Source organism: Myxine glutinosa, chromosome 6 (genome assembly GCF_964187855.1).
Source record: "Myxine glutinosa chromosome 6, kmMyxGlut1.1, whole genome shotgun sequence".
In the NCBI taxonomy this organism is placed as follows: domain Eukaryota; kingdom Metazoa; phylum Chordata; class Myxini; order Myxiniformes; family Myxinidae; genus Myxine; species Myxine glutinosa.
This window is the reverse complement of record NC_136266.1, coordinates 157,325,231-157,337,427: the sequence shown is the minus strand read 5'-3', so window position 1 is coordinate 157,337,427 and position 12,197 is coordinate 157,325,231. Positions and strand designations below refer to the sequence as shown.

Genomic DNA, 12,197 nt, shown 5'->3' with positions numbered 1-12,197 from the left:
ACCTAGCTCGGCTTCACGCTGTTGAAACCAAAGCTTTCAGAATCATTGGAATCTCCCGTGATGAAGCCTTTGCGAGGGCCTTTCACTCACTCACCTCAGGCAGGTAGGCGATCTTTCTGTCTTCTACTGACTCCTCTCTGGCCTAGCTCCCCCAGCTCTATCTGTGCTCTGTCCCCCAAATATTCCTACAGGTCGCACAAGATCTGCCTGCAACCGTCTTATGGTTAAACTGCCAAAATCAAGACTTTCTGCTCACCTTCACTCTTTCATCCCTCTTTACTCCTGCCTCTGGAACATACTCCCTCACTCTCTTCAATCCCACTCCTCCCTCCAAGTCTTTAACCCTTTGAGTACGGGGGTTTTTTTGATAAAAATACCCCCGGTACGGGATTAATTTGGCATTATGGTACGGGAATGCAAGCACGTACTGACGATCTATTTATAGGTATAGTCAATGACGTGTAGTAACGTCATCCTTCCACAAAACTTTTTCGCGGGTTGCGGCACTGGACGTCATCCATACTCGAAGGGTTAAAACAGCTGTTCACCACCATCTCTTATCTTCCCCCATCCAAAGCCTTGATCTTTTCTACCCCCATTAATTCACCCCAGATTCACTTTTTTGAAATACCAAATTCTTTCCTGGAAGTCCTTGCAGTGTCCTTGTGTTTTATACTTCTCCCACCCCCCCGCCCCCCTTTCCCACGCCTCCTCCCCTCAAGCCCTCTCCCTCCCACAGATCTCCTGATGTCCCTGCACTCAAATGTTGTGCTTGTGTGCTTCCCCCCCTCTCCCCATCTTGTCTACCGCTCCCCTTATTATATGTTTTATGTGTCCATTTGTTTTTTGTTTTTGTGATTAATGTTAGCTCTTTCACGAGCCTCGATCTTGCATGCCAAAAAAAAAAAAAGCTTGTCTTTTAAGATAACATATTGTGCATGTTTAAGACCACCAAACAAAAATGTATTCATACAGACCTGGCATTTAATATGGAATATTTTTTTGTGGGGGTGAACTTACTTTTCAAGAGGACTTAGAACCAAAAGTTCATTGGAATTATGTTGAAATTATTCCAGATTTTGTTAATGTGACCTTTAAAAGAAAGAAAAACCACATTTGACATTTCGAAGCAAATAAATTGATCCTTGAAAGTGATGTAAACTGATATCGAACTCAATTCACGGACAGTACTGTGTTAAACTTCTGTGCGTTTTCCAGAAGTATCTCTTTATTTTGCACATTAGCCAAAAAAAATTTCAACAAAAACAAAAGCTAAACTAGAACTGCCACTTTAAAACTGCTGGCAGTGATGACCGGTTTACTCGCACCCACTTTTGATGCAACCCCACTGTTGATACAACCCCACTTTTGATACAACCCCACTTGTGATACAACCCCACTTTCATTGGACATGCTTTGACACAACCCCCTTGGATACAACCCCGACACACACACACACACACACACACACACACATCCCCCCTACCCCCTCCCACACACACACCCACACCCCTCCCCCCAACGCACACCCCTCCACACACACACACACACACAGCAACCCCCCCCTCCACATACACAAACACACCCCACCCCCAACACACACACACACACACACACACACACACACACACACACACACACACACACACACACACACACATCCACACCCACACACAAACACACATATCCACACACACACCCACACACAAACACCCCCACACCCCTCCCTCCCACCCACACACACATCCACACACACACATCCCCCCACACATATCCCTACACACACATCCCTACACACACACACACATCCCCCCCCCACACACAGAAACACACACACACACACACACACACACACACACACCCAACCCCCCTCCTCCACACGCACACCCCAACCTCCCCCCCCCCCCCACATACACACATATCCCCCCCCCCAGCCCACACACACACACACAGACATCCACACACACGCACATCCATACACACACACAAACACACACACATCCCCCACCCCCCCCCCCCCCCACACCCCATCCATTAAAAAAAATATTTTCGTTTAATTAACGATATCTGCCACCCGTGGAAGAACGTCCTGCCGTGGCATGACGTCATCCGTGGCCCGTGCCGTATGTCAGCAGAAGAACGAAGTATCCCATCGATCGAACTTGGTCAAATTTTTCATGATTGTCACCAAATTTGTTGTGGTATTTTGTTAACTCATCCGAGGCAATACGACAATCGAAATCCGATTTGAAATCGGAGCCAAATTGACGCCGTAAGGTGTGCCTGCACGTGTGGATATTTTACCTGTGGAAGATTCACTTTGGAAATGCGCTCCATTTAAAATGTTAGATTTTGGATAACTTCGTCATTTTAAATCGGATTTCCACAAAATGAAGGTCACCATTGCTTGCAGATACCTCTCTTTCTCCTTAAAATTGAAGACAGGATGAACTTCAGAGCGAGAAATAAGCCGAGGCGGCGGAGAGTTTTACAATGTTATTTTCCAATGTAAATGACAATATCGTGTAGTTTTACGAAAATTCATCACAATTTGCCCAGATTTGTTGCATTCGAATGTTAACACCCTCTAGCGACTACCAAATCCGAAGACAATTTAATTTCGAGCTACCTTTAGCTCGTGAGGTGGTTATGTCACATGGCCTGGTCAAAAAAAAGTGTTGTGGTTCTTCTTCTTCAGGCAATAACAACTTCTAGTTTCCAGACCGTACATCCAATCATCTTGAGATTTTGCACACTTGTTACTCTTCATGACTTCTGGAAAAGTATGAAGTTTCACGTCGATCAATGAAGCGATTCAAGAGATATCCATTAAAAAAAAAAAATTCGTTTAATTAACGATATCTGCCAAACCACGTGACCTATCGCAAATTCTAAAATGACATTTTAGTATACTGACATGCTGAACAGATCTGTGAAGTTGCTCCTCGATTGGATCAAAAATGAGGGAGGAGCTACGTTTTAAAGGTTCATGCTTTAAACCGTCATAACTCTGAAACCATGTGTCGGATGACGTCGCCCTCGCTGACTTTTTGTTCGTCATGGGCATGCGATTCTGCTTGCAAAGTTTGGCCTCGATCTGTTCAGCCGTTGCAGAGAAAAAGGGTTTTTCGTGTGTTCACGAAAAAGGGTTTTTCGTGTGTTCACGAAAAACAATATGGCGGCTGAACCACGTGACCTACGACGTCATATTTACCATTAAAATATTCTACAGACCGAGTCCCTCCTATGGTGAAAATTTTATCTCAATCGGCCCTATTATTGCAGAGAAAATGTTTTTAAAGGAAATTAAAACTTAAAATGGCAATAGCACTGTGAGACGTGGCCTGGCAGGACAGAATGGTGTGTTTCTTCTTCTTTCAACAATAAAGACTTATAGCTTCGCGACCGTACATCCAATCATCTTGAAATTTTGCACACTTGTTACTCTTCATGACTTCTACTACAGTATGAAGTTTCACGTCGATCAATAAAGCGATTCAAGAGATATCCATTAAAAAAAAAATTCTTTAATTAACGATATCTGCCAAACCACGTGACCTATCGCAAATTCTAAAATGACATTATAGTAGACCGACATGCTGAACAGATCTGTGAATTTTCTCCTCGATTGGATCAAAAATGAGGGAGGAGCTAGGCTTTAAAGGTTCATGCTTAAAAACGTCATAACTCTGAAACCATGTGTCGGATGATGTCGTGCTCGCTGACTTTTTTGTTCGTCATGGGTATACGAATATGCATGCCAAGTTTGGCCTCGATCTGTTCAGCCGTTGCAGAGAAAAAGGGATTTTCGTGTTTTCACGAAAAACAAGATGGCGGCCGAACCACGTGACCTGCGACGTCATAATTACCATTAAAATATTCTACAGACCGAGTCCCTCCTATGGTGAAAATTTTATCTCAATCGGCCCTATTATTGCAGAGAAATTGTTTTTTAAAGGAAATTAAAACTGAAAATGGCAATAACACTGGGAGATGTGGCCTGGGCGGACAAATGGTGTGTTTCTTCTTCTTTCAACAATAAAGACTTTAGCTTCGCGACCGTACATCCAATCATCTTGAAATTTTACACACTTGTTCCACCCGATGAGAGCTACATTGCATTAAAAATTCAAGTCGATCCATGCAGTGGTTCAAGAGTTACAAGCTTTTTAAAATTTAACTTCCATTATTTATTGCGGCCAAACCATGTGACTTATCAAAACGTCTCAAGTAACGATGAAACATCCCCCCATGTGGAACATTTGTGTAAAGTTTCCACTCGATATCTCCACAAATTATGGAGGTGATTCCATTTCTAGTTTGAAATTTTAAAACGTCATAACTCTGAAACCATGTGTCGGATGACGTCGTGCTCGCTGACTTTTTTGTTCGTCATGGGTATCCGAATATGCATGCCAAGTTTGGGCTCGATCCGTTCAGCCGTTGCGGAGAGAAAGGGTTTTTTGTGTTTTTTCACGGAAAACAAGATGGCGGCCGAACCATGTGACGTATGACTTCGAAAATTTTCGCATTCTGAGTTTTTTTAAACTAAGCATCTGGGGAACAAATCTCATTTTCGGGGGAGAAAAACTGTGTTTGACGAATTCTAACCTCTTAACGTTAGCATTTTTGATATACTCAATACACGTGTTTTTTGTTCCCATTGCAGAGTTCTTTAGAATGAGCCATTCCTCAAATTTTTCCATTGAGCCGTTTCGGAGATACAGAGGGGCAAAGTTGAAGGTGTTTTACAAGATGGCGCCCATACCACGTGACCTATGACGTCATCATTAGCATTAGAAAATTCTACGAGCCTAGCCGATCATTTGATGAAAATTTCCTGTCAATCCGACCAGCGGTTGCTGAGAAACTTAATTATGAAGTTTTCGGAGGTGCAAAATAGGGTGGAAGAATAATAATAAGAAAAACTCTAGCAGTAATAATAGGTTTCTCTCCATTTCATGGAGAGTAAACCTAATTATGACTAGGATTACGGACAGTAAAATTACAGTTCAGTACTTCATGTAACCCCCATGAGCATTCAGGAGAGCACGTACACGTTGAGGCATGCTGTTCACGAGATTTGCCAAGGTTTGGACAGGCATCGCTTGCCATGCAGTGACAATAGCCTGCTGCAATTCACGCGCAGAGGTCGGCTGCTGGTCCAAGTGGTCGATTTGACGCGTTAATTCTGCCCACAAGTTCTCTATTGGATTCATATCCGGGGACATGGCAGGCCACTCCATATGCTCTACACCACGGTCAGCAAGAAAGTGTTGGATCATGCGAGCACGATGAGGCCGTGCATTGTCATCTTGGAAGACAAAGTTTCCTTGAAAGGCTGCACGAGCAAATGGAAGCAATGTTTCTTCCAGAATGACCCTGTACTTGAACTGGTTCAGGTTTCCATTCAGAACAACCAGGTCAGTTTTGCCCCCTGCATGAAAAGCAGCCCATACGGTCACCCCAACACCTCCAGCTTGGACTCTTGGCACTATACAATCTTCGTTGTGGGCTTCATGTACTTGTCTGCGCACTCGGATGCGGCCATCTTGACGATAGACCAGAAATCTAGACTCGTCACTGAAGGTCACGTGATTCCAGTGTCCTGGCTGCCATTGACGGTGCTCTCTGGCCCACTGCAATCGGCGCTGGCTGTGTTGTCTGGTCAGGCGTGGCTTTCTCAGGGGACGCCTGGCACGATAGCCTGCTTGAACCAGTCGTTGGTTGACTAGCCTTCTGGATACAGGTACATTTGTCAGTTGTTAAAACTCAGCCCGAAGCCGATTAGCTGACTTGGTACGGCCATTGCAGACTAACCGGTGCAGCTGGCGATCATCTCTCCTTGTGGTTCTGCATGGACGTCCTGGCCTCGGTATTGGAGTAGGGACACCCCTCTGAGCATTTCGTTTCAGGATCTTTGACACCTGACCTTGAGTGATGCCATACTGCCGAGCAATAGCACGCTGTTTCATGCCAGAATTTCGTAAAACCACCACTCCATGACAAACAGCATTGTCAAGTTGACGGACCATCTCCAGAGGAAGCGGCAATAACTTTTGTAGACGTGCAGCAGTTGTTTTCCACTAATACAGAACGCAACAACCCTTATATACCCGATTGTGAAGCCAATCGTCAAATGTACCTGTCCTTACATTTTGTCACGCCACCTGTGATATAATCCTGTTATTGATTTCTTGCTGCGAAAGACAATCAGTGACATGGTTCTTTCAACAAAGACATCACCGAAGGGTAAAAGAAACTCACCAGATTGATATACTGAGTTCAGAAAGTAAACCCAAGTCAAGAGAAAAAAAATATTCCATATTAAATGCCAAGTCTGTATATGCTACCACAGTACCACATATTACATTTGATGCAGAATATATTTGTATCAAAGCAATAATTGATGTGCCTCTTTCCCATGGAACTCAACTGGTTTTTCAGTGTGGACAACTGTTTAACAAACAAAGCTTTTTTTGAGCATCTTACTGACTGTAACGACCATATTTCAGGTCACAATTACTTCCTCCCTTCTTGTGATACTCTGCTTCAATTTGCAATAGTTTAACCTCTTGTCTCACCCTCTGTCCCCAACCAACTTACCCAATCAACAGTCACACCAGAGACAACACAACAAAGACAAGCCATACAAATGTCCAAACTGTTACCGCGCCTACACTGACTCGTCCTCGCTGCAGATCCACCTTGCTACACACGCGGTCAAGCATGCCAAAGCCTACTGCTGCAACATTTGTGGCCGTGCATATACATCGGTACGTGCTGTTGTATATCTGTTGTTGCCATTTTGCAACTTGAAACGGCTGATTCGTTTCTTTGTTTAATTTGTGCAAGAATCGTATTCTTTTTCAAAGGCATGAATTTCACAATGATTGTAGTGTTAATGGTCGTCATTGTAAACATGTACCCCCATGCCCTTTTTCTCACTTTCTCTTTATTCTCCATATTTCCCAACCATTAGGAGACTTACTTGATAAAGCACATGACCAAGCATGCTGGGTTGGATCCAAACACTAACAATCATACGCCACCTCCAAATCCGACTTCGCCTCCCTGTTCCATCCGCCTTCCGATCATGTGACTGCATGGAATGCCGTTCGACATCAAAAGTGCATCAACTCCTGACCTTACGAGCTTCTGTGATTACCACATCTCGTTTTCCTCCTGACAGTTTGACACTGATTTCCTTGTCTGTTTGTCGACTCTGGTGCCATCCACAAACGTCGTCCCTCACATCTGCTTTGTACTATTGACTCTTTCTCTGCGGTTTCTGTGCCATTTTTGCCAAGAGGCATAATAGTCAGTTTTAACTTTGCCATTTTCTAGGCCTGGACCAGTATATTTACCCTCAGAAACAAAGCGTAAGGCACGGGCCTCGAGCAAAGACAAAGGCTCCCCATGTTGGACACTACTCTCACTCCATAATATAATCCCAACCTACCTCCAGCCTTACCTCAACGTAGTCCTATCCGTTCCAATATTACCTGGTTTTGAGCACTACGCAAACAACTAAGCATCAGCCCACCTGATGGCTGACAGACATAGCTGTGGGATTTCTGTCCTGGAATATGACAATTGTGACCTACATACCTGCATGTACTTGTATCAGACAAGTGCGGTTGCTATCCTCTACAATAGAAATACCGCGTTGTCAAATGTTACCCAAGGATGTGAGTGAACGCAACTATGATTATCGTATGCCAATGAAAACGTTTTCCAGCTTTGTACCAGCTCCAAACAATTGAGCCACAAAGTCCTTAGATGGTTTATTTGTTATTTAGACCTACAATCCAATTGGTGCGATCAACAGGCAAACTCATCTTAAAAGTGACCGCAGTAGTTGAGGAAAGACGGTCTATTTTATACAAGGCCAGTACGCGCACAATTTTAGCCGGGAGACGTTTTCATAGGCAAATCGTTTGCAATGCTCCGGCAGCGGTAAGTTTGCTCACTTTTTGTTTCGTACAAAGGAAGGTTTCAGCCTCTTCACCCGAACAGAACGTACGACGCTGAACCGGCAATGTGAGAAGAATATTGGATCGTCCGTTTTAACACGTGCGGCTTTGTAGGAAGTTTGAATGGCAGACGTTGGTTGTATTTCCTTTGAGCTCATGTGTGCTATCTTCGTATTTTGTAAGTTTCTTTTATCGCTACCCTCTTCCACACATCACCGCTTACCACATTGTAAAATGAACTTTTTTGTTGTTTTATTTTATAACAACAATTCTTGATTATTTTGCTTTGTTTTGAGAGCAGTGATGAGGAATATTGTTTTTCAGAAGAGATAATTTGGGAATTTTTGAAAACAACAATGCAATCCTGACAGTCATAAGTTCAACTTGTTTAACAGTAGTTTTTGTTGTTTTAACTAAATCTAGGCTCGTGGAAGAGTGAAGTAGCAGAGAGCAAGAAGGCTACGCGTACTGGCCGTCATTGGGGGCCACAGGTGGATGTAGCATGCAATGGAATGAGTGAAAGAATGAATGAAGAGGAGGGGAGGAATTTGGAGGATATTTGTCATTTTAAGTTATTCTACCTTGTGTTCGCTCCTGCGTACCTCCTAAAATGATAAATAGTGAAATGCAGGCACAAAGGATTTCTGATGTAATTTCTGCCTTTCTCTCATGTCGTCTGCTGTTCTCATGAACGGCCGTTACCCATCGGCAAATTGTTTCTTTTCTTTTCATTTTTTTCATGTCTTCATCATCACAAGCCATGCCCTATTTTTATTTTCCTCTTGAACTATGTTCATACGATGTTACGACATCAGTCTTTGAATGCAAAACTTTTTATTCCTCATTTACCTAGAAGTATGACTTATTGCAGTGTTCTTCATGCTGTCATCACAAAATTGGTCCCTTCCTTCCTTCAGGGTTTCTTTTTTTTTCTTGCTTTATCTGTCTTTTTATTTCTTTACTTTGTTATCGGTATATTTCCTTTTTTTCTTTGTTATCGTCCTTTTTCCTTTTTTTCCTTTTTTCTTTGTTATTGGTCTTGTTTTCCTTTCTTTATCAGTCTTTTTCCTTTTTTCTTTCTTTGTTATGTCTTTTTCCTTTTAAAAATTATTTGTCTGTCTTTTTCCCCTTTTTCTTTCTTTGTTATTGGTCTTTTTTCCTGATTTTATCTTTATCTGCCCTTTTTTCCTTGCTTTGCTATCGGTCTTTTTCCTTTTTTCTTGCTTTATCGGTCTTTTCCCTTTTTTCTCTTTGTTATCTGCACTTTTCCCTTTTTTCTTTCTTTGTTATGTCTTTTTCCTTTTTAAAATTATTTGTCTGTCTTTTTCCCCTTTTTTCTTTCTTTGTTATCTGTCTTTTTTCCTATTTTCTCTTTGTTATCTGTCCTTTTCCCTTTTTTCCTTGCTTTGCTATTGCTATTTTACCTTTTTTCTTTCTTTGTTATTGGTCTTTTTCCCCTTTCTTTCTTTCTTTATCAGTCCTTTTTCCTTTTTTTCTCTTATCTGTCCTTTTTCCTTTTTTCTTGCTTTGTAATCGGTCTTTTTTCCTTTTTTTCTTTCTTTATCGGTCTTTTTTCCTTTTTTTTCTTGCTTTGTTCGCTGTCTTTTTTTCTTTATCGGTCTTTATTACTTTTTTCCTTGCCTTGTTATCTGTATTTTTTTTTCTTTGTTATCAGACTTTTTTCCCTTTTTTTCTTTCTTTATTATCAGTATTTTTTTTTCTTTCTTTGTGGCTTTGGTCTCTGTCCTTGGAAAACCAGAGTGGGTTGTTTTTTTTAAAGATCAGGGCACCAAAGACCAAAAAAGTCTAAACTTAATCCCCAGAAACCTCATTCGGTGAATTTATCCACATGCTAACCTGTGCTCCCAAAGTGCCGGGGCAGAGAGCATCACGATCCGGCTTTGAAAACCAGAGGAAAGTAGCAAAACAAGTTTCCTGAATATCCTAAGTCTTGGGGCGCAGTCCCTGTGACAGCTCTGTCTACCTTTGCCTGTCCTTTGACATTCGCAACACAAGATTACAGATTCCTCCACTGCACCGGTGGCATCACACTGCCAGATGCTAAGGCCACCAGGTGTCCTTTATTAATTGAGCCTTGAGGAAACGAAAGAAAAGAAGAAAAATACTTTTGTTGGCTTGCACGCTTTGATGTGTGCTCAAAATATATTTTGTACTTTGGTTTTTAAGCATTACTTTGCTCGTTGTCTGTAGTAGGCTCCAAGCCAGTGTAGAAGTTTGACTTTCAGAGGTAATATTTATATACCATATAATTTCTTTGCCTTTTGGCAAAAGGGATGTTTAGTGACAATATATAATTATATATATATAAATATATATATATACAAAAATAGGGATTGCTATGTAAGTAAAGCAACCACTTTTTGAAGCTATATTGAAGGTGGTTTTTTTTCTTGTTTCATGCAGCTCCAGCTGCCTTTTGTCTCCCAAGGAATTGTCTTGTTTACAACATCCACATCTGTGCAATCGCAGTGTCGGATTTTTTACTGGTGTAGGTTTCAACATCTACTGTTAATAATCTTGTAAGCAATTTATCACTTTTACTCTTGTAGTATGCTGTTTGGGTTTTCTGTAGGATGGAGTAGGGCTAGCCATATCATTTGGCTTTACTTGTTTTAGTTATTACTGCAGAATGTTTTCATCTCTGTTGTCTCACCATTCCCGTATTTCACCGGTAGGTGCAAAACCTGGCTGTGCCTGCACCTTGTTTGAGGCATATCGACATATTACGTACCGAAAAAAATAATTGCACAATTTTTTATCACTACCACTGCTACCCCCTCTCTTTTGCACGCACAATGTCTTTCCGAACCCTGTTACGAAGGCTCGCTACCTCATGCTTGGCCACGGTACAAGATGTTGGAGCTTGTCGCTTTGCTTTTCGATCCCTGTGGGGAATGCGAAGGTGCAGAGGGGGATTGTCTACCGGTATTTTTTGAAGAAGCTACAAATGTGGTCGTGGACTGCATTTTGCAACAAAAAAGGTAAAATTAAATGATAACTTTGCCATTGGTATCATCGCCCATACATGGTTTGAGGGTGGAGGACTCTGTAATGTTCCATTCACACCATCAATGTAAACTTTTCCAGTTGACGTATCTGTTGAAAAGGATTTTATTGGTAAGTCGTAACCTCCTTTGGTGAAAGTGTCTCCCACGAGCCACGTCCGAAGATTGCATACTGTGATTTCTTGCTCGATCAAAACGATTTGACCAACATAGTTACTGTTTCACAGCAGAGTACACGCTTCTCCTCTTAATGTCCCTACAGACTCGCCCTCAACTTTCCTTTTTGTATTCCGAAATGCATTCATAAATGTTCTTATTTTTAACTTCGTCGTGCGGCATTGAGGGCGATTTTATTTTAATTATTATTGTTATCCTTTTAAAGCGCTTAAAGGTACACGTGATTCCGTGTTCCAACGAAAGGCGGTTTGTTTTGAGCAACATTTTGTTGGGAAATTTGGACAATTAAAAAGTCTATTCTAAAGTATTTAGCCCTGAATTTTGCATTTTTATTTTTTATTTTGTATTGCTCAAGCCTGAATCTCTTGCTAAATGCTAAATAGTGCATATTATATTCAAAAGTTTTGCTTTGCATTTCTTTTCAGCTATAACGGCACTTGTAAAAAGATAAACACACACACACAGTATCTCTGTAAATGTTAAACTTTTTTTTTTTTTTAAACAAAAATTTACTTGGCATGGACACTACATATGTTAGTTGAAGTGTGGTCCCTTTCCTTATGTCAGAACAGAACCACTTGTGTTTCATGGCAAACATTTGTACGGTATTTGTTGAGTGAACTGTTTATACTGTATTCCAATATGTAACTTTATTTACAACACTTTCTCCTTCGAAGGTATGCTGGTTTTACATTGTACATATTTGCTTTCCTTGGATATAACTATTCATTAAAGTTTTTAAACGGTTGTGTGGTTTTTGTTCTTGATTTCGATACGCTGAACGAAATGTTTTTCTTACGTATTGTGAAATCCATTTGAGCTCACATTTACTCGTTTGGGACGACGGAAGGGACGTCACAAAGATTATTGCTTTAACTTTTTTTGTGATACGCAGCAATGTGATACGTCACTGCAAGTGCCAAGGCAGTCATTACCTCCGACACCGAGGGTGGACGAAGGTTGTGTATAACCTCATCTGATCCAATCGGCTCATCTGATCATGTGCTTGTCAAAGTGG

At 41.5% G+C, this 12,197-nt stretch overlaps 1 protein-coding gene across 1 annotated transcript in view; it reads left to right on the top strand.

Moving 5' to 3' along the window:
- Positions 1–11,926, top strand: part of LOC137417416 (zinc finger protein 362-like) — a 111,669-nt gene extending 99,743 nt beyond the window's left edge. Inside the window, exons 9-10 of the mRNA XM_068103317.2 lie at positions 6,618–6,776; positions 6,983–11,926. Coding sequence (XP_067959418.1) covers positions 6,618–6,776; positions 6,983–7,102 — 279 coding nt within the window. The 3' untranslated portion in view covers positions 7,103–11,926. The remainder of the gene's footprint in view (positions 1–6,617; positions 6,777–6,982) is intronic.
- The last annotated feature ends 271 nt before the right edge of the window (positions 11,927–12,197 follow it).